Consider the following 20,137-nt stretch of genomic DNA (forward strand, 5'->3'; position numbering starts at 1 on the left):
TGTTGATTATTTTTATTTTCCAAGCGAGGAACTGTCCTTAGTGCTGAACCCTTATTCCTCTTCTGGTAATATGAAAATAAAATATATTCAAAAGATGGATCCAGATTTCGATTGCACGTGAACGCCTCTTGTACACCCAAGGATGGCAATAATTTAAAAACAAATCTATGTATTTTCTTTAATTAGGATTTATGTCGTCGGATCATGAAGGTATTATATTTTATTACATGCCTTTTTCTTCACGGCCCCTCATTCTGGTCTGGGATATTTTTAGGCTCATCTCTCTCCCCCTCCTCACTTTCTTCCCCAAGGGACACGAACTCGCATACTTTACTGAAGGTGGACGCCGAATTGACGTCATAGCAACGTGTGAACACCCGCCCCTTGTCGTGATCACACGCGCACACGCAGACGCACGCACACACTCAACCATCACTTGAAGTGTTTCCTTGACGGAGCCAAAACGCGCAGTTTTTCATCCTCCATCCATCTGCACCAAAAGGAAAGAGGAATATTACATCACTCGTAATAATTAGGTTTAGCAGTGTGTCTTTTTTTCCTGGAACATCCAACCTCCTCTGTGCGATTATTTCTCTCATCTGGTTGAATTTCCTCTGAGATGGAATTGAGATGTCGTTCCGCGGTGATGTGTTGTTTCCTCGCCGTCCTCTCCTCGGCGGTTCCACGCTCCGTGGGCTCGCCTTACGTGGACCGACAGTATCTGAACGAGTGGGCCGTCGAGATCCCGGGTGGACAGGATGCCGCGGCGGAGATCGCCCGAGAGCTGGACTACCAACTGGTCCGACAGGTAGGCAGGGCTTCCTGAATCCTGAAAATGTTCGTTATTCATAAATTTAAAATGGCAGTTTTTAAAATGACCCTCACAGAAACGTGAGATGTTAGAGGTTTCAGTATCTCGTAAGCTTTGGGTTAATGTTGTAATAGCAGAGCAATGTTATTCTGCTTTCTCTGATACCATTAGAATGGAAAAATTAGCCTTAATAGTAGCCCAACATTCAGTCAGTTGCTAAATTAAAGGATTTAATCAATGTATGACTCACAGTTTGCAATTTCCTCATAAATGCTGGTTGGTTTCCTTAATTGGGATTTTTTTCCCTTATGCAAACACATTAGAACAGGCTGTCAATGACGTGTGGTCAGTCAGTAAATCTCTCAAACATCTGCAGCGGAGACATCTCAATGCCTTGCATCAGACCAGTCATATCTGTGGAATTTAACACAGAATTTCCATATTGTGCGTTACTGTTTATCTTATAGATATAGCACGATCGTATCTCGTGATTTGTACACTTCGTATTTACATTTACAGCACAATTTGTAAGATTACATCCACTGGCCACAAAATTAGGTACACATACTTGTAAATGAGACCCAATACAAAAAAAAATCTGAGATCAAAGATGAATATTATGACATATTGATATCATCTCTACAGGCTTATATAGAATTAAGTTGAATTTGGTACAAACGTTTATACAAAGGTAAATATGCCCAGTTCAGATCAGTGCAGTCATGTATTCATTAAACAAAATGCTTATTGTGGTTGTAGTGTGCATTGTGATATACAACAATATAATCCAATATATAATGCCCACCAATATTATGCAATTAATTGCATTATACTAAGATCTATTTGTAATGTTTTGCTCTTCTCATGTACTGGCACTAAAGAAAGATAGCAATGAAAATAGAAATCCTTCTCAAGAATGATGTGAATTATCCAATGTGAAATTCTGTATAAGGGATAAAGCAGAAATAAAACTCAGGCTGCAGGCGGTCAAGACAAATCGAGGGCTGAATTACTGGAGAATTCTTCACATTAGAAACAAAGGTGTGATGAAAACCAAAGTCCAGAGGTTACTCACTCAGGTAACATCAAGAATACCGTAGAATTTTGAAACATAATTTTATCTGTGTGACTGATTTGTGTCCAACCACAAATCTGAAGCCATGTGCCAAGCTAAAACGAGAATTGGCCCACTGAAATCGTAGTTAATAAGAAACCAAACAATCTGTTGAATCTTTATTTACTATAATACACCAGTGTAAACAAATCAGTGTTCAGTAAAATTATTATCTCTTTAATAGAGCATAATTATTTTCTCTGCAGATTGGGGCCCTGAAGGACCATTTCTTGTTCAGGCATCGCAAACATCCTCGCAGAATGAAGCGAAGTGCCACACACGTCACCAGGCAGTTGTCGGAGGATGATCGGGTGAGTGGTGGCTTTGAATGTTCAGCTGAATGTGTCTTCACACACACATTTATTCTGTCCCACCTCGATCATAACATAACCTCGTCTGTCTCGGCAGGTGGTGTGGGCAGAGCAGCAGTATGAGAAACGACGCAGCAAGCGAGCATCCCTCGGGCAGTGCAGGGACTGCCCGGCGGACAAGCTGTTTGATGATCCCATGTGGAACCAGCAGTGGTATCTGGTGAGTCTGCGAAAAAGCTGGAAAATGTTTGCATTCGACCAAGCAGTGATTCCCAACCACTGTACCGTGACACATTAGTATGTTATGGGAGATCATTAGGATTGTACATTATTTATTTACGAGAAATAATGGTTCTTTGTTCATCTATCTATTGCTAGCAATGTATTATGACATAAAGCACACTCAAGACTTCACGCGGAGTAAATTTATGAGGAAATTCAGACAAGTACAGTTACTTTTTGTGACACTTTGTTTGTTCGGTTCTCAGTTAAAAATTTTCTAATGTAAGATACCATAAAATCCATTGAATAACACGTACATGTGTCTAATATGCTCCCTCAAAATCACCCTTAAAAAGACGCTTTTTTTTCCTGTACTTGGATATAATACAGTCCCCCAATTTGCCGATTTCCTTTATTATTACTTATCAGTGTGAATAATAGGTTTTGTTTTTTTTAAACTTCTAACTACTGCCTCTGTACTAGTGAACGTTTAAATAATGTTAAAATCCTTCATTTTTGTTTAGGACCCCCAGTATTTTAAACTAACCCTCTATGTAAAAAAAAAACTATGCCCCCACCCCGATAAAAAGAAAAGAAAAAAGAAGTACACTCTAAAAACAGGTTGGACAAAAATAACCCAAATTGTGTCAAAAAGGGGCCGAGCCAACTTTTTGGGGTTATTCAATTCACCCAAAAAGTTGGGTCAAATTAATAACTCACAAAGCAAACCCAACAAATTGGAGTGATTTGTGGGTTATTAATATATTTTGAACCAACGTTTTTCAAATTAATAACCCATTTATAATAACCAATTTTTGGGTTGCTTTGTCAATTATTCATTTTTTCCAACTTTTTGGGTTAATTTACTAAACTTTTTGGGTTAATTAACTCACAAAGTTGGGTCAGTCCATTCTTGACCCAATTTGGGTTATTTTTGACCCAACTGTTTTTAGAGTGTACAGTATTTCAGATTTAAATGTTCATTTGTCTTGGTTTTAAAACTGTGTTTGAGCGCTTTGCTGCTTTATTCGCTTAGGATCTGTCTTGATATGTAAGGTCACTTCACATATGTGTTATTTGGGTGACCTTCTATTTGCTTGCGGATTCTCTGTTTTCCCCATAGTTGGCTCAGAAGCCTATCAAAGGATGCATGGGCAGCTCTACACATGATGCCCCCCTGCTCTCTGTTCCCACTTGGCTAACACTGGCACTAGAGACTAAAAATGAAAACAAACCAAAACAAAACATGCACAACAATAAAACAAGCATTCTGTCCAACAGAGCCATTTGCTTAATTGGTTATGCTGTCCGAGAAGGGATGAGTGTAGTTGAGAGAATATAATCCAACGGGATGGAGCAGAGCAGAGCACAATGCTATGATGCATTAAGTCCCAATTTACCCTCAATGGGATTTTTGGTCCATTCAGGCCACGTTGGAGCACAGAAGAGTCGGTTTTTGCAGCCACATGCGCCCTTCTGAGTTATATTACTGACATGTTGACTACATCCTGACACTGGCTTGACCCCTTTGGATGAGGCATTCACTCATGTTAATCCATGATCAACACACAAACAGCGTATCAGATCGGACAGACTTGCTAATAAATGGAATCACATCATGCAAACCCAAACCACTGAGCACATTAGCTCCGGAACATTTATTGTGAATGTGTATTGTCTCACTTCTCTGAAAGATGGAACGAGAGTCCACTTAACGACCACTTCTCCGTACCTGCACTGACCAAACATGAGTCACACATTTATGGAGCTTGCGAAAACAAAAATCATTTCTCCCAACACGGGTGGATGACTACCTTCAAATGCCACTTAATGCATCGGCCCCTCACTAAACGTATTGTGAATCATTCGTGAAAATACAAGTAAAGCAGCATAGTCATATCAGAGTGTAAAAACATTGATGTGTGCATTTGTGGGTGAAAGGAAGCGGCGGTGACTAAGTGGTCAGAGGATGGTGACGCTAGCAGATGTTTGCTTACATTGGAAAGGGCGGAGCTACATGTGTGACGGAGTCGGATGAGCAACGCAGGAAAGCAACCGGGGGGAGAGTTGAGTGAGACGTCATTATGCCTTGCCTGAAAATTTAATCAGGGTGTGACTCATTGCTTTGCTGCATGACTGCGTGCGTCTAAATGCTGTGTGTTTTTTGCTTTGTGCCATTAAATGTATACATGTTTGGATGTACCTTCATCAACAAGGAATTCAGTGTTTGAACAATTAAGACTCGCTATTAAAAAGGAAATATTCATAGAACTGGGGTCCAACTGGAATCAGTCCAAACAAAAATACATCGATTTGTTAGTGAATAGGAGGAGAGGGTTAAAAAGGACAATGTATCACAAGTATGAGTCACATGTTGGGGTGACGTTCTGCAGTGCATAATGTACAAGGAAAACAAAAAGGGGGTGGGGGGGGGGGTTTCTAAACATGAAAAAGCTGTCCTGCCATTGGTTTAGAGCATTCAAGGGCCAATAGGATATCTTAGCTCGGCATGCAGTGAACATGTCACACATCAGTGAATGCCGTTTATGAGCAAGAAACGAGATGCTGCATCCAAAGTCCTATATTAGCATCAGAATTAATGGTATCGACATGTTACTTGTTAGTACTCACCGATACCACTGTTTTAATGCAGTATCGGTATCAGAATAACACGACAACAAGATATAGTATAAAAAAGCAAAACAACAGCAAAGAAAATGGCATTAGCTAGTAAATTAAGATTAGAGCAATGTTTTTTCCTTAGACTTGGTCCTGCTTATATTATGAGCATGTTGGGCAAGGTTCTTTATATATGTGCAATTCATTTCACTAAACCCTGACTGTGGGTGGTTGTAAAAACAATCACTTTTTGATTACAGAAGTGATAACAAAAATACAGATTATGTGTGGGTTTGTATGGTCGCTTCCTCAGTGAAATGTTCCCCGATTATATTGACTTGAACTTGAGTGTTAAATTAATCAAGCACTGGACAGCACAAAAGCCTCAATGCCCCAACAAGTGGCTGCAGGAGTGGACTAATTCAACAATACATTCTTGAAACACCTTAAATGTCAGTGGATGAAGCTGAAAAGCTTGAATCGCCTAACCTTTTACAACACACAATAACATGTAAAGAGCCTATTCGGATAAGCAATCATTGACTTTTGTCCTCATCTTCCATGCAGCAAGACACACGCACGTCATCTTCCCTGCCCAAGTTGGACCTGCACGTCATCCCAGTGTGGCAGAAGGGGATCACGGGCAAAGGAGTGGTCATCACTGTTCTGGATGACGGGCTGGAGTGGAACCACACAGACATCTACTCCAACTACGTAAGATACTGTTTCCATGGAGACCACCCCGTCGTCTCAGTCTGCTGTTTCCACAGCAACGCTGCTGGTGACACCTTGTACGGCAAAGACATTTTCGCTTTGATTTAGCTCTACTTTTCTACATCTGCTCTAATGGTGGCCTAATAAATACACTTTTGGCTTTTGCGCTGTTTGAGGAGAAATGTCAAATGATTTCTTCTAGATTTAATTTACTTCTTTAAAAAATTTCCCATTGTTGTTGCTCTTCAAAGTCTGTCACCACTGTCTCACTAGAGCAATGAATAGAGACATGTTACTATTTTTCAATAATAAGATGACTTTCACAGCACTCATACATGGCAGCTCTTGACAAAATGTACATGTGCACTTTTTCTGAAAATATACCCACTCATCATCTTTCATCTATTTTAAAGGACGCAGCAGCCAGCTATGACTTCAACGACAATGATGCTGACCCGTTCCCCAGATATGACGCCACCAATGAAAACAAGTATGTTGGCAAGGCAGATATACCGCATGCATCACTCGCATCAATTTGTATCTGCCGCTATTTTTTACTTGGGAATTTTACAATATGAGTAGAGAAGAAAACGCCGGCACCTTCCTTAGGTACAATCTAATGTTCTTCATTTGCGCGACAAAATATAAACACTGGGGATGGGCGAGGACTGATACCAGGTAGCACTATCAGGACGATACCCGACCTTATTTCAAGTTACCTTTACTCGCAATATCAGCTTCTTTTGGTCGTTTTATGATCAGGAGCTAGAAATGAGAAAAATGGAAAATTGTCATTAATTTGATGCATAAAAAATGCTGCATTGGGTCACAGTATATTGGCATTTCTTTAAAATTGTTTGTTGTTTTTGGGGGAAATTTTAGTACTAGTGGTATTGGTACCTGATGTCGTACCAGTGACTTCTGAAGAGTTTAGTACTTGTTCTGGTATCAGTCTGAAAAAATGCCCGGATATCGAACATCTTTAATGAAATCTACAGTGCACCCACAATAATGTTTTCTATGTAAATCAATGTTAAAAAATTACCTGACTGAGCATCACTAAAAAAAAATCAGCATAATAAGCACATGGAAAGTTTTGACACAGTTCTTGGACAGGATTAGATTTTAATGTAAATGTAATCATAATGTAATGAGCGTACAAGGTATGTTTTTCACTGCAGTTTTACAAATAATAATAATAATAATAATAATGACACCGAGTTTGATTGCACCACATAATGAGGATATTGTCACTCAGGCACGGGACCAGATGTGCCGGTGAGATCGCCATGCAAGCAGACAACAATAAATGTGGTGTCGGGGTGGCCTTCAATTCCAAAGTTGGAGGTAAGAGGCTTTTATTTTGTCCTGAATTTGTCATTAGGAAATTGGTGAGCATGTATACTCAACAAAAATATAAAACGCAACACTTTTGTTTTTGCTCCCATTTTCTATTATATGAACTTAGACTGCCACACTGACTGGTTTTCTGAGTCTCCAGGTCGAATATCTTACAATAAGCTTCTCATTATATTTCATATTCTTGATTCTTTCCAATCAGGCATTCGCATGCTGGATGGGATTGTAACGGATGCCATTGAGGCCAGCTCTATTGGCTTCAATCCCGATCATGTGGACATCTACAGTGCTAGCTGGGGGCCCAATGATGATGGCAAAACTGTCGAAGGTCCGGGTCGCCTGGCTCAAAAAGCCTTTGAGTATGGCATCCAGATGGTGAGCTGGCAAGATGTCACACTGAGGTTCCTTGAGGGGTCTGTTATCTGCCCCTGCTGGGATTCAATGATGACAAATAAAAGGAAATAATCCAAATTAGCCCAAAAAAACAAATGTCTCACTTCTTGCTTCATTGCTCTCCGTCGTGCCTTTCTTCAGGGCCGAGGCGGGAAGGGCTCAATCTTTGTTTGGGCATCAGGTAACGGTGGCCGCCAGGGGGATAACTGTGACTGTGATGGCTACACAGACAGCATCTACACGATCTCAATCAGCAGCGCCTCCCAGCAGGGCTTGTCTCCATGGTACGCTGAAAAATGCTCCTCCACTCTGGCTACAGCGTACAGCAGTGGAGATTACACTGACCAGAGGATTGTGAGTAGTTTGGGCAATTCTCAGATCTTTACTTGGCTAGCAGTTTGATACTGCTACCGTTATGAGGGGCTTCATGAAAAAAGAACTTTTGTTTCAATTGTTTCCTACAGACCAGCGCTGATCTACACAATGAGTGCACACAGACTCACACAGGAACGTCGGCCTCCGCCCCGCTAGCTGCTGGAATATTTGCCCTGGCACTCGAGCAAAAGTATGCAAGATGAAAGATGATTGAGATTCATTTTAATGGGGAGTCTCCTTATTAAAAACCTGCCTTTTTGTCCACATCTCCTCCCCAGTCCAGATCTGACCTGGAGAGACCTGCAGCATATTGTGGTCTGGACGTCAGAGTTCGATCCCTTGGCCAATAATCCAGGATGGAAAAGGAATGGGGCCGGACTGATGGTCAACAGTCGCTTTGGTTTCGGGCTGCTCAATGCCAAAGCTTTGGTTGACCTCGCTGACCCTGCAACATGGAAGCATGTGCCAGAAAAAAAGCAGTGCATCGTGAGGGATGACACATTCCAGCCCAGGTAAGTCACCACTAGTATTATGCAAGAGTAACTTGAGTAGTCACCAATACCAAGCACCGATACCACTAGTACTTTTTAGACATAAAATGTTCTCCCCCAAAAACAATAACAGCACATTTTAAAGAATGACCTACATATCCCAAAATAGCATATTTTGGGATATGTAGGAAATTAATGGAAATTTTCTATTAGTAGTATTATTATTAGCATCAGCCGCTATCACGAGTATCGTTACCTTGAAATAAGGCCAGGTATCGGCTTGATACCAATACATGAGACCCCCCCCCCCCAAAAAAAAAGTAATTAACAATAATAATTGTCAAATATCAAAACTTACACAACACATACATATTGTGGTACTTGTGTACCAGTTTAAATTTGAGATGTTGAAATTTTGACACTTTTTTTTTTTTTATGGTGGGGGAAAAAAAATCTGTGTTATTAATTGAAGTTCAAACTCAGCTGGCACAGATACACAATACATCTGCACAGTAGTGTCAGTTCAGGGGGGTCCACGGTTTATGACAATGCTGCATTTCAAAGTTACCAACATCATGCAGCATAAGAATACATTGCTCACTTACAGCTGTACGTAGTTTTTCACTTGTTTGTTTAAAATCATAGCCTACAAGAGTTTTGTCATATACATATTTACACATGTTTTTAATTAAATATTTTTATCAATTGCGTGACCTATTGCATCTAAACTCAGCTGACTTTAAACGTGTTATACAAAACCCAGAACAAAACAATTAAACAGTTTTGGGGTAAACAAAGATATCTTAAACCATCTGTTATTAAAGACGCATCTGTTGCTTACTGACGGTAGTCGTGAGAGTAAAAATGAGACTTAATCCGGAGAGCATTGTTGGTGCCATGAACATGAATCAGATTTAATTTTTTTCCAAAATCATGACAGACATCTGGGATCATTTCTAATGTAGATCATATTGCTAATTGCAAAACATGATTTAATTACTGGCAGAGAATACAAAGCTGCCAAGCACAAAGAAAGCATTCTGCCCTGTTTTGTTTTTTTAATGAAATATTCTTCTTGAAATTATTTTTGGATTAGAGACTCAACTGAAGCAGCCTGTTGTCTTAATCTTTGTCCTTGAAACAAACTGGCTGTTACGTCATGCCATCAACAAGAAGTAGATTTGACTGACTACATCTGACATCCCATATTGCATATCCATTTTGCCCAATTTGTTTTGGATTATGGGATTCAATAGCACCAGCCACAAGTTGGCCCCATTACTTTGCTACATGTTTATTCCTGATGATTTGGGTCTAACTTTCATATGGCTTTAGTTTGGACTCGTTGGCTATCTTTACATCATAACCCACCTCATTAGGTACATTTAGTAACTATTTTGTTATTGATCTCTACGCTAATGCTATTGTTTAAAGCCTGTGCTCCAAAATTAGAAACTAACCAGCAGCCATGAGTGTTCTGTAGCTATGGAGTTGGTTGTTGTTGTTTTTTTTCATCTAACGTTCCCTGCTATTTCAATGCACCCCACAGGGATTTGAAAGCAGCAGGGGAGACCACCATAGAGATTCCAACCAAAGCCTGTGCGGGGCAGGAGAACTCCATTGGCTCACTGGAGCATGTGCAGGTGGAGGCCAGCATTGAATACACCAGGAGAGGCGATCTGCATATCACACTCACTTCGCCAGCTGGTGAGACACACACACACACACACACTGAAACCAATGTGAGTGAAATAAGCAAGTTGTATCAATTTTTTCTCCTCCAGGCACCAGCACGGTGCTGCTAGCTGAGCGTGAGCGTGACACGTCCTCCAATGGTTTTAGAAACTGGGATTTCATGTCTGTCCACACATGGGGTGAAGACCCTTCTGGTACTTGGACCCTCAAGATAACTGACACTGTGAGTTATGCCCTTAGGTCATGACAAAACAGCTTTTCTGACATCTTTTTCAATATATAAAAATAAACTTGTTCAGCACAAAACAGGTTTTTTTTAGGTCCGTACTGTGCCCACCTTTAAAGGAGCACATATTGGGCCTTAGCCCCAAACCTCCCCTTCTTCCTCATGTTTCGTTTTTCCCCCATCTAAAAAACTTGTGACACTAAGTAGCGAACTGCCAGGCTTCCCGTTTTGTCTCCTTCCTTTGATCATTGTTATTTTTCGTGTTTCTCGAGAAGACAAATTCCTTCTGTGTTTTTACATGCTTGACCAATAAATCCGATTCTGATTGACCTCAAACCAAATGCTAGAGCTGATATGTCCCTTTTGAAAGTCATAATGCAATAATGTTTCACCCTAAGCTAAATCCTCCTGAGCGTAATCTTGTTTTGATGTCACAGTCGGGCCGTATGGAGAATGAGGGTCGGATCTTGAGCTGGAAATTGATTCTTCACGGAACATCTGAGAAGCCGGAGCACATGAAGAAGCCTCGAGTGTACATTGCCTATAATGCTGTGCAGAACGACCGGCGTGGTGTGGAACATATGGATGACATGATGGAGGTAAGCACCAGCACGTTTAAGGCTAAACAACCACATGACACTTGACGTGATTGTAGTGCAGTTGGTTTACATTAAAAATGAATACAACGCAATTCGATCTTGGGTCTGTTTGAAAAACCTTCCTTGATAACTGAATTTGATGAATGAATGCAAATGTTTTAAATGTACCATGTTGTTGTCGGTAGAGAGTCTGTTGTGAATGCATCACAGAATTGAGACTCACTGAAAACATGGTGTTAATAATGCTTAACAAATTACAAATATAATGTTTCATTCACTTTTAGTACAGCTTCCTAATGAATTCTTGTGAGAAGTTGTAAAAGGTCCTTGCTGTACATTTAATGTATTAAAGTCATTTTAGCAATCTGTTAAATTAGTGTTTCCCAACCTTGATTAAGCCAAGGCACACCACCACCAAACATAAATTTTACAAAAATTGAATATGCAGGCTAATTATTGATAGATGTCATTACATTATTTAGTAAAGAAATTTTCAGATCAACTAAATTAAATTGGATAATTTCATGCCTGATATGACAAACAAGTTGTGAATCACTGTTTATAAAAAATAAGAAGATATTTTTGAAAATCTGTTGAGAAAAATTAAAAAATATATAATTTAACACTTTAGTATCACACTAATAATAATAAAAGACAAATTAATTAGGTCATTAAAAACAACAACAACACTGATTTGTTACATTTTACCATCTGTTTGGTGATGCAGGAACCCACTCAGGCCCATCCACCTCTGAAGACCAAAACACAAGGCTTAGCTCCTCCCGATGCAGAAAAGAAACCCCAAAAGCCAGCAAAGCCCACTTACTCACCCACACAGGCCTTGTTGCGTCTCCTGCAGACAGCCTTTAATAGGCAAAGCCCGGCCATCCGTCAGCCCCAAACAGCCTGGGGCAGGCAGCAGCCTGGGAGGATGTCCTCCTTCCTGGCAACAAGAACCCCCCCACAGAAGCTGTACCAAGCTCTGGACATGATCAACAAGTATGGTGGCCCAGGGCACAGCGTCTACACTGACTATAGTGATGGCTTCTACAGCACTAAGCCATACAGGCATCGAGATGACCGACTGCTGCAGGCCCTGTTTCAGATGATCGATGATGACCAGAAATGAGAGAGGGAAACAGAGAGAGAGAGAGAAAGAGAGAGAGAGTCGTGTGTTGGTTGGGAAGCAGAGTAAAGCGGCAAAAGATGAAAGGAGAAAAACAATTTGTAAATTCAAGAAAAAGACCTCAAAGGTCTTTTATTCGGTTCTGTGTTGTCCTCAAAATGCTGCTCTCCTTACTTTCATGAATTATTTTTGTCACTGATTCAGTCGGTTGATACATCGCGATCCAAGAGCCTTCCTATCTACAAAATACAGTACCCGATCTCTCAGTTGTAAGATCTTTGCAGTCATTTTCGAGCAAGTTTCTCAATTTGTCACTGCTGTCTACCCATGAATGTCATGATTATGATATATATTTTCTAATTTTAATGTATTTTTTCATTGTTTATGATGATTGTAGCATGGTTTAGTAAACAATAATTCTGTTTATGTCCATAGTATATATTTGTGTTATACTGCGTAGGTGACCATGTGTACTGTGTAAAAGTCATAGGCTACCGCTAGCTTTGTGATTAATGACCTTTATCATAGCACTCATTTTAACAGACTGAAAAACAATTTTCACAGAACTTTGAAGCAAGTTTACAAGTGGGCCAAGTAAGAACTCTATTTTGGTGAAGAAATGAATGAAGGATACAGGAATTTATTTGGGCGTCAATAGAACTGTCCAGTCTCACCCACCCCACAAAATCAGAATGCAACCAGTCTGTCACAAAAAAAATCTAAAAGAAATTTTAAAAACTCACTAACTAATAGACACAACAACAGATCTATCTAATGGCAGTTTGAGACTTTTGCACAGTAAAATAAACCACAGTTTATTGTGCATTTTACAATCAAATATTCACTTTAGGAGGAATGTTAACTCATTCACTGCCATTGACGCCTGCAAACTATAGAAAATCATTTTAACCACTTCTATTTAACATTTTTTTTCCACTTTTGTTAACAAGAGTATGAAAACATAGACATTTTTTAATAATCTTTTTTATAGGGGAGGGGGGAAGATTGTTAAAAATTAGGGGCGTCAGGCGATTACATTTTTTAATTGTAATTAATCGCATGACTTCAATAGTTAACTCACGATTAATCACAAATTTTATATCTGTTCTAAATGTACAATATTTTTTTTCTACGTTTTCATACTCTTGTTAACAGAAGTGGAAAAAAATGTTAAACTAATAGAAATAGTTCAAATGAATTTTTGACGTCTATAGCCGTCAATAGCCGTCAATGGCAGTGAATGAGTTATTATTAAAATAGTCAACATTATTTTAAACAATTTCAGGTTATTTAAAGTATATGCTGCCCAGCTCTTTTTAAAGTTAACCGGTGACTTATTCTCAGGATTTCTACAAACCTCTTTCAAACCCTACATCTGCTATACAAACTATACATCCTACTAGAGTATATGAAAGAACATAGTGAAACAACACAGAACAATTATGCTGGCCTCCCTTCTCCTTGCATGATAGGAACAACTTAGACTAGCTATATGTTTCAACTAACTGAGGAGGCAAAAACCAAAACAACTTAACCGTCTTTTGCCTTTTGATTTATTTTCTAAAAGTACAATGCTGCATTAAATAAAATATTTTTCTAAGTATCCTCATATTTTATGGAAATAGCATATCAAACCCTTATACAGTTTATTCTTTCACTGGATTACTGCGACATCAGTGTGGATAGAACAGGAACACTGAATGGTTTTCAGGCTTCTTAGTATTTCAGTGAACTTATACGTTGTTTGATCTGCATCTGTTAGGTATTCATTATAAGCACTAATTGAGTGTTGGCATTATGAATTAAGTGAAAGCACTACTCTGGTACTACTGGACCTATGACGATAGACATCATCTGTGGGATACAAACTCTGCAAGAACATTTGTCCCCAATGCATTCATTTTCTATCATTATTACAGGACATCATAATAACCTTTATTTATTTATTTTACACTTGTGTTTGACCTCAATGAGCTTTTATGCAGAGCCCCAATATTTAATTCCAGTTTGTAAGTGCTAGCCCCGCTTCTCTGCCAACCAGGTGAAAGGACAAGGATGATGTTTGGGAGAAATGCTGCATTGTAAATTAACTAGCGTATAGCCTAAATTTTGCTCTTTTATGTTCTTTTTTTGGCTGATGCTTCCGTTCAGAATTGTTTGCACAAACCAACATTATGTTGCAAATTCTGTAATGGATGTACAAAAATAATAGATTTATCGTAAAATAAACTGCAAAGCGACCTCTTGAGTATGTGAATTTCTTGTAACATTTGATTTCAATACCGAAAACAAATATTGATATGACTTAAGCTGTGGTTGTTGACTCAGTTATATAATATTCAGGAATGCGCGTAAATGGTGCGCGGGTGCGCTGCGCACCAGATTTAAGATTCAATTGTTTCACTGGGCATCTGTGTGCCACTTTCAATATGGAAATGTTGTTTAGTCGTTTATGTTTTTTGGATTTGCTTCTGTGTTTAGTTTTTTGTTGTTTGTATAGCTAATTATTTTCTGTTTTCATTTGATGTTGTGTTTATTTGTTTTTTAGCTTCACTATTTGTTTTGTGATCTCAATTTCTGTTGTTTTTATTTGTGTGTTATTTGTTTAGTTATTTGTTTTGTTTTGCTGTTTTGTTCTGCTGTTGTGTTTGTTATAGCTACTTATTTTTGTGTTTTAATTTGCTGTTGAGTGTAGTTTGTTGTGTTTAGTCGTGTGTTGTTTGGTTCAGTTATTTGTTTTGTTTTTGCATTTGCTGCTGTTTTTAGCTTTGTTGTTTTGTTTAGCTCTTTGTTTTTCTGGTTAGATTTTTTTGGGTTTACTTTCTTTCTTTCTTTGCGTGTTTTTGATGTTGTTGTGTTTTGTACATAAATGAGACAGACGTGTTAACCACCAGGCGCACGGTGCTACACACGTCTTTCTCCCTTTTGGCCTATAACCTCGAGGGGCCGCCACATATAATCATCTGCTTCTGTCTTTCTGGGTCATCTTCTGCTCTCTTTGGTATTAACCATTTGCACCTACGTCACGTGATTACGTGACTCAGGCTTGATTTTCAGTTGCCCAAATTATCGTAAAAAAAAAAGAATAGAACATTTCTCACCAAATGCGACCACAGCAAAGCTTTTGATGTCTCCTACCATCTAGTGGTCATACCAAAAAACACAGTTAACACTCAGTTTTCGTGCATTTTTCTCTCCCACTCTAACTATCAAATGCGTTACCTCCTCACGTTATTCTAGCTCCTCAACCTGTTTTCATTGCCCAGATTCCACATAGCCTACATGTTTTTTTTTTTTGTTTCGCCGCAGAAATGGAAACTGAGTCTTGAGGAAATGGGGGAGGAGAACTTTGGGCAGAGGGGAAAAAAAGTGAGCGTGCAAAGAGAGAAGAGGAAGAGTTGTGAAAATAAGCAGAACGTTGCACGTTTTATAGAGCTCCAGAGAAACAGTGTGGATAGAAAGAGAGATTTTGGCAAAGCGTGTGTGTGTTTATCCACCAGCGGATCACAGCATGGCGCTGTTCCCATTCTGCAAGACAGCCACAGGTCAGTACAACCTGAGCCTGATCCGTCACCGCTCTGCTCCACCTCCGCGACTTCTGTCAAATCTGCTTGACCTGCACGCGTATAAAAGCGAGGCAGCACGAACAGCACGTAATCTGCTGAAAACATGTGAAGGAATCAAATGAGATGTTTTCAATGTTTGATTAGTTCAAGACCGTTTGCGCATTCAATCATTTGACTGCTCAAAAAACAGGTCTGCATTTACTTAACTGGGCTTTTGTGTTTTGTTCTCAGACTCTCTAATAAAATGTTTTATTTATAACATACGAACATCAATTCGTTTGCTAAACTGAGTACAATAGAGCATCAACGCCATGATGGTTATGTCGTTTGATGCAGCATGCCACATTTCCATGGGGAGGTATATCTTGAGCAGTACATTCTTTTCATTCCACTGAAGACCAGAGTGAACAACCCAGCAACTTGGTTGCTTTCATTGCACTTTGTTTTCCAATCTGCAGCCTCTTGAGTAAAATGTGCACATTTATGTGTTTATCCTCCACACAGGAGCCATCAGAGTGTCCAGGATACAGCTGCTTGTGTACTGTGTTCTACTGTGCATTATCCTATGTAAGTGTGCGGGGGAGTTTGCTCAACTCTAAATCTGTATATATTCATACTCATCATATTCCCTCAAGGGGAAATTAAACTTTAGGCATCACAGTGGTCCAATGATGAGTAAATCTAGCATCTCAGCGTCGTAGGATGTCTCATGACCAAACTCAGGAAACAGGTGAACCGTGATTGGTCATTACCTGAGCCCTAAGCAGCTGTGATGTTATTTTCAGTTGACAGCAAGTGGCAAAATGGCCGGCCGATGTGATGGATAAAAATGTGTGAAATTTGCTGCTTAACTCATATTCCACAAATGCAATATGAATCTGAATATTGTATTTAAAGTAGGCCGGCTGCATAGAATATATTGTAATGAAAATGTTTTGGTTGCCTTCCCCTTTAATTAAGTGTGTTTTATTTCTTCAGACTTCCTTCATGGGCGTAAGGTTGGTGGCAACGTGAAGTCCCCTCATCCTTACTTTCGCTCCGTGGGAGGAGAGAGGACAGAAATGGAGAACAGCAAGGCAGCACAACAGACCCCTGTGGAGACTCCTTGGGGTGCTCCTTTAGTTTGGGGTGACAACCGCAACTCAGTAAGGAGAAGGGCTGAATTTGCACAGCAAGAAATCCGGATAGGCCTGCTGACTTTAGTAGTGGGAACATATGCCCAACACGTGAGACGTTTCATCTCCTCAGCAGAAATCTACTTCCTCCCAAGTCAAATGGTCACTTACTATATTCTCATTGATAACCCTCGCACGTTGGATCCTCCCATCAAGTTGGGGCCTGGACGAGAGTTGAAGGTGCTTCCTGTTACGGAGTTTCCAGGCAAGCTGGTCTATCGCCGTATGCCCATTTTAGCTGACACCATCAAAAACCAAATTGGCAGGGAGGTTGAGTACATTTTCTGTGCTGATATTGACCAGGAGTTTGTGGCTCCTGTGGAAGAAGAAATACTTGGTGACCTGGTTGCCACCTTGCACCCCGAACTCTATGGCAAGCCACGGAAGGGGCTTCCTTATGAAAAGGATGAAGACTCGTCAGCTTACGTGAAGAAGGATGAAGGTGACTACTACTACACCTCTGAGCTCTATGGTGGGCTGGTTCGCGATGTGTACAGAATGGCTCTCGGTTGTTCTTTGCTCATTCTGAAGGACCAGGCTAATGGCATCATGGCCAGCGGCCACGAAGAGAGCTACTTGAACCGATACTTGATCACTCACCGGCCAACCTGCGTGCTTTCACCAGAGTACAACTGGTGGGATTCGGGGCTGGCTGTGGACGTGCCTGAGAAGAGGCTGGTCTCATTGGGAAGGCAATGTGAGGCTTTCGATGCTGAGAAGAGGGAGAAGTATCGGTGTTGAGTTGATGTGTTTTCTTTCTTTTTTTAGTAATGTACAGTATTCACTACTGCTTGAAAATACTGGATTTGGTCTGTTTGGGAGTTTATGAGATCAAAACCTGTTCTCCTCTCAAACATATACACTTTCACAGTGTGACCAGATTTTCAAAATAAAAAATTGGAACACCACAATTTGGCTGAAAATCAAATATACGATTCTCATCAGGAACTATTTGGAACAAATTTATTCGCTAGTGAATCTGGTGACTTCAGTTGTGTTATTGCGTTAGTTAATGCTAAATGCTATCTTGGTTGACAGTTCAACAGTGCTCACCATTATCCAAACTTTTTTGCTTGGTCGCAGCACCTAGTGCAAAGCTGGCTGTGCTTTAGCATGCTATGCTATGCTTTAGCTTTGGCTAACCTATCCTTTAGCTTGTGCCGGTCCTGCTTGTAACATTGGAAATATGTCGCAAGAAAGGCTCAGCTTGCATTGGGTCTGACTAGGCTATATTAAGACTATATTTCCCATTATTCTTAGACATGTAAGCAGGAAGTAGTATCAAGTTCTGGTGTTGGTACCAGATGTGATCGGACTGCCAGATCGTATCGGGGTCGCCTACTGATGACGTCACGCTACAGGATTGGCTGGAAATTATCCGTTTATGGAAAAAATAATAATACGGTTGAAGTCAAAACATTTGAAAGAAAATATTAAAGTTGTCATTTAAATAACAAAATGTATGGGCTGAAATTGTAAAAACATTAATAAATCCAAGAATATAAAAGCAGGATACTTTAAAATTGAAGAAATAATGAAATAGATTGAAGCGGTTTCGTGCTTGCCGATGACGTCAGTAAGCAGCGCTAACGAAATGCGAGATTCAGATGTGTTCACTTCGGTATGGTTTCTTTTTTAGCTATTCACAAATCATCACAAAGACAGTCTTAATGATAATACGAACACATTAGCAATCTAAACTGACAATGTTTGTCACATGTCAGGCAATTAATTTTTCTATTTGTCTATCTATTAAATCTATTTTATTATTTAATAAATATAGCTTGCCTTTATATTCTTAGGTTTATTTACGTTTTTACATTTTCAGTCCATACATTGTGGTATTTAAATTACATCTTTAATATTTTCTTTCCAATGTTTGGACGTCAACAGGATAATTTCCAGCCAATCGTGTAGCGTGACGTCATCGGTAGGCAACCCCGACACAATCTGGCAGTCCGATCACATCTGGTACCGACACCGGTATGATGAAAACATGCCTGTTAGCGGTTAGATGTAGTTAGATTAGCTGTATGAATCGCTATAACAACTCTGTATTTGATATAGACATGGACCAAACAATTGGTTTGCTGACTGGGAAAAAAAGAAGGGAAAACAAGGGGATGGCACATGCGCAAATACAGGACAAAACAATGGGGTTGGTGAAATCCGCCGGGACTCAGGACACAAGGCTCAAAATGAGACTGTCCCGTTTAACGGGATGTCCCTACACTATAAACCTGGCTAACGACAAAAATAAGCTAGTGTTTTGTTTTGTTTGTAAAGGCAGTCGTGACAGCAAACTTAACATTTTTCCCATACTATTTGTGTCATATTGCAATTCTAGTATAACCAATAAAAACAGGCACATACTGTATAGTATACTGTATCTTTTTTCAGTGGGATCTACCATTTTACGAATGCACCATATGGCGTAAAAACACAGGGAAATCACATAGTTAGGTTGTCTTTATTGAACTTGCAAGTCAATAAATGAAACAAACTCTGGTTCTCATTTAGAAACCCATTTCTACTGTTGTTACTCTGTCTCGCTGTTTATTAACCAAAGAATAAAAAAAGAGAAATGTCCCTTTAAAAGAAGAACTGCTCTCTCTATTAATGTCAGCTGTGCAGATACTCTTCTAGTGGCTTTGTGGTCAGTAGCGATAAGAGTCAGCAGTGTCAGTACACACTTACCCCCTCAATGGACAATCATTAACTGGAAACACTGCTCTGTCAAGGTCTTTAAATACCAAGTGGGAGGTGGAGTGGGGGAAATACTAGATACACTGCGATGCTGATCCTCCAGGCTACACGTGTTTATCACTGCTGTGTTTTGACTAGATCTGTCAAACTATTACATTTTTTAATCAGATTAATCACATTTTAGAATTCTGATTAATCACGATTAATCGCCTAATAAAAAAGGCTTTTTTAATCAACATTGTTCCCCCGCCAAATTTAAAGAGCACCGGCTATGTGTTAATTATTTTTTACATTTAATATTATGAGGACGTCTTCAACATTTTTTGATCCACTGCACACACTCATCCTCCTCTTTTTCTAATCAGTTAATTACTCGCATCATTTAAAATGGAAAAAAAAATGACCCCAATATTTTGACATGAACAAATATTCTAAATGTGATTCACAAACATTCATTAAATGCTTTACTTTAATGCATGAAATTATGTTTATTGCTCAAACACAAACATAGCCATCCGCTGTCACGCTAAAGGCTAATCTATGGTCAAAATTAATAGTGCAATTAATGTGCCTTTTTTTTTGATTAATTAATCTATTAACGCTTTAATTTTGACAGCACTAGTTTTGACTAACTG

The 20,137-nt window shown here is 39.5% G+C and overlaps 2 protein-coding genes across 3 annotated transcripts; both read left to right on the forward strand.

Annotated features, from left to right (window-relative positions):
- Positions 1-381: 381 nt before the first annotated feature.
- Positions 382-14,303, forward strand: pcsk1 (proprotein convertase subtilisin/kexin type 1). The gene is made up of 14 exons (XM_077574145.1): positions 382-808; positions 2,132-2,236; positions 2,334-2,456; positions 5,645-5,791; positions 6,205-6,281; positions 7,050-7,138; positions 7,353-7,525; positions 7,685-7,897; positions 8,008-8,108; positions 8,197-8,430; positions 9,959-10,116; positions 10,194-10,327; positions 10,768-10,929; positions 11,657-14,303. The coding sequence occupies exons 1-14, from the start codon at positions 620-622 to the stop codon at positions 12,056-12,058; spliced, it is 2,307 nt and encodes a 768-aa protein (XP_077430271.1). The 5' UTR covers positions 382-619; the 3' UTR covers positions 12,059-14,303.
- A 1,128-nt stretch (positions 14,304-15,431) lies between these two features.
- Positions 15,432-18,059, forward strand: LOC144056668 (globoside alpha-1,3-N-acetylgalactosaminyltransferase 1-like). Of its 2 annotated transcripts, XM_077573652.1 has the most exons (3): positions 15,432-15,600; positions 16,126-16,188; positions 16,600-18,059. In XM_077573652.1, exons 1-3 carry the CDS (start codon positions 15,567-15,569, stop codon positions 17,535-17,537), a joined length of 1,035 nt encoding a protein of 344 aa, XP_077429778.1. In that variant the 5' UTR covers positions 15,432-15,566; the 3' UTR covers positions 17,538-18,059. The 2 variants fall into 2 exon arrangements, with proteins under 2 accessions (XP_077429778.1, XP_077429779.1); XM_077573653.1 differs by lacking the exon at positions 16,126-16,188.
- The last annotated feature ends 2,078 nt before the right edge of the window (positions 18,060-20,137 follow it).

This window comes from Vanacampus margaritifer, chromosome 8 (assembly GCF_051991255.1).
Source record: "Vanacampus margaritifer isolate UIUO_Vmar chromosome 8, RoL_Vmar_1.0, whole genome shotgun sequence".
Taxonomy (NCBI): Eukaryota; Metazoa; Chordata; class Actinopteri; order Syngnathiformes; family Syngnathidae; genus Vanacampus; species Vanacampus margaritifer.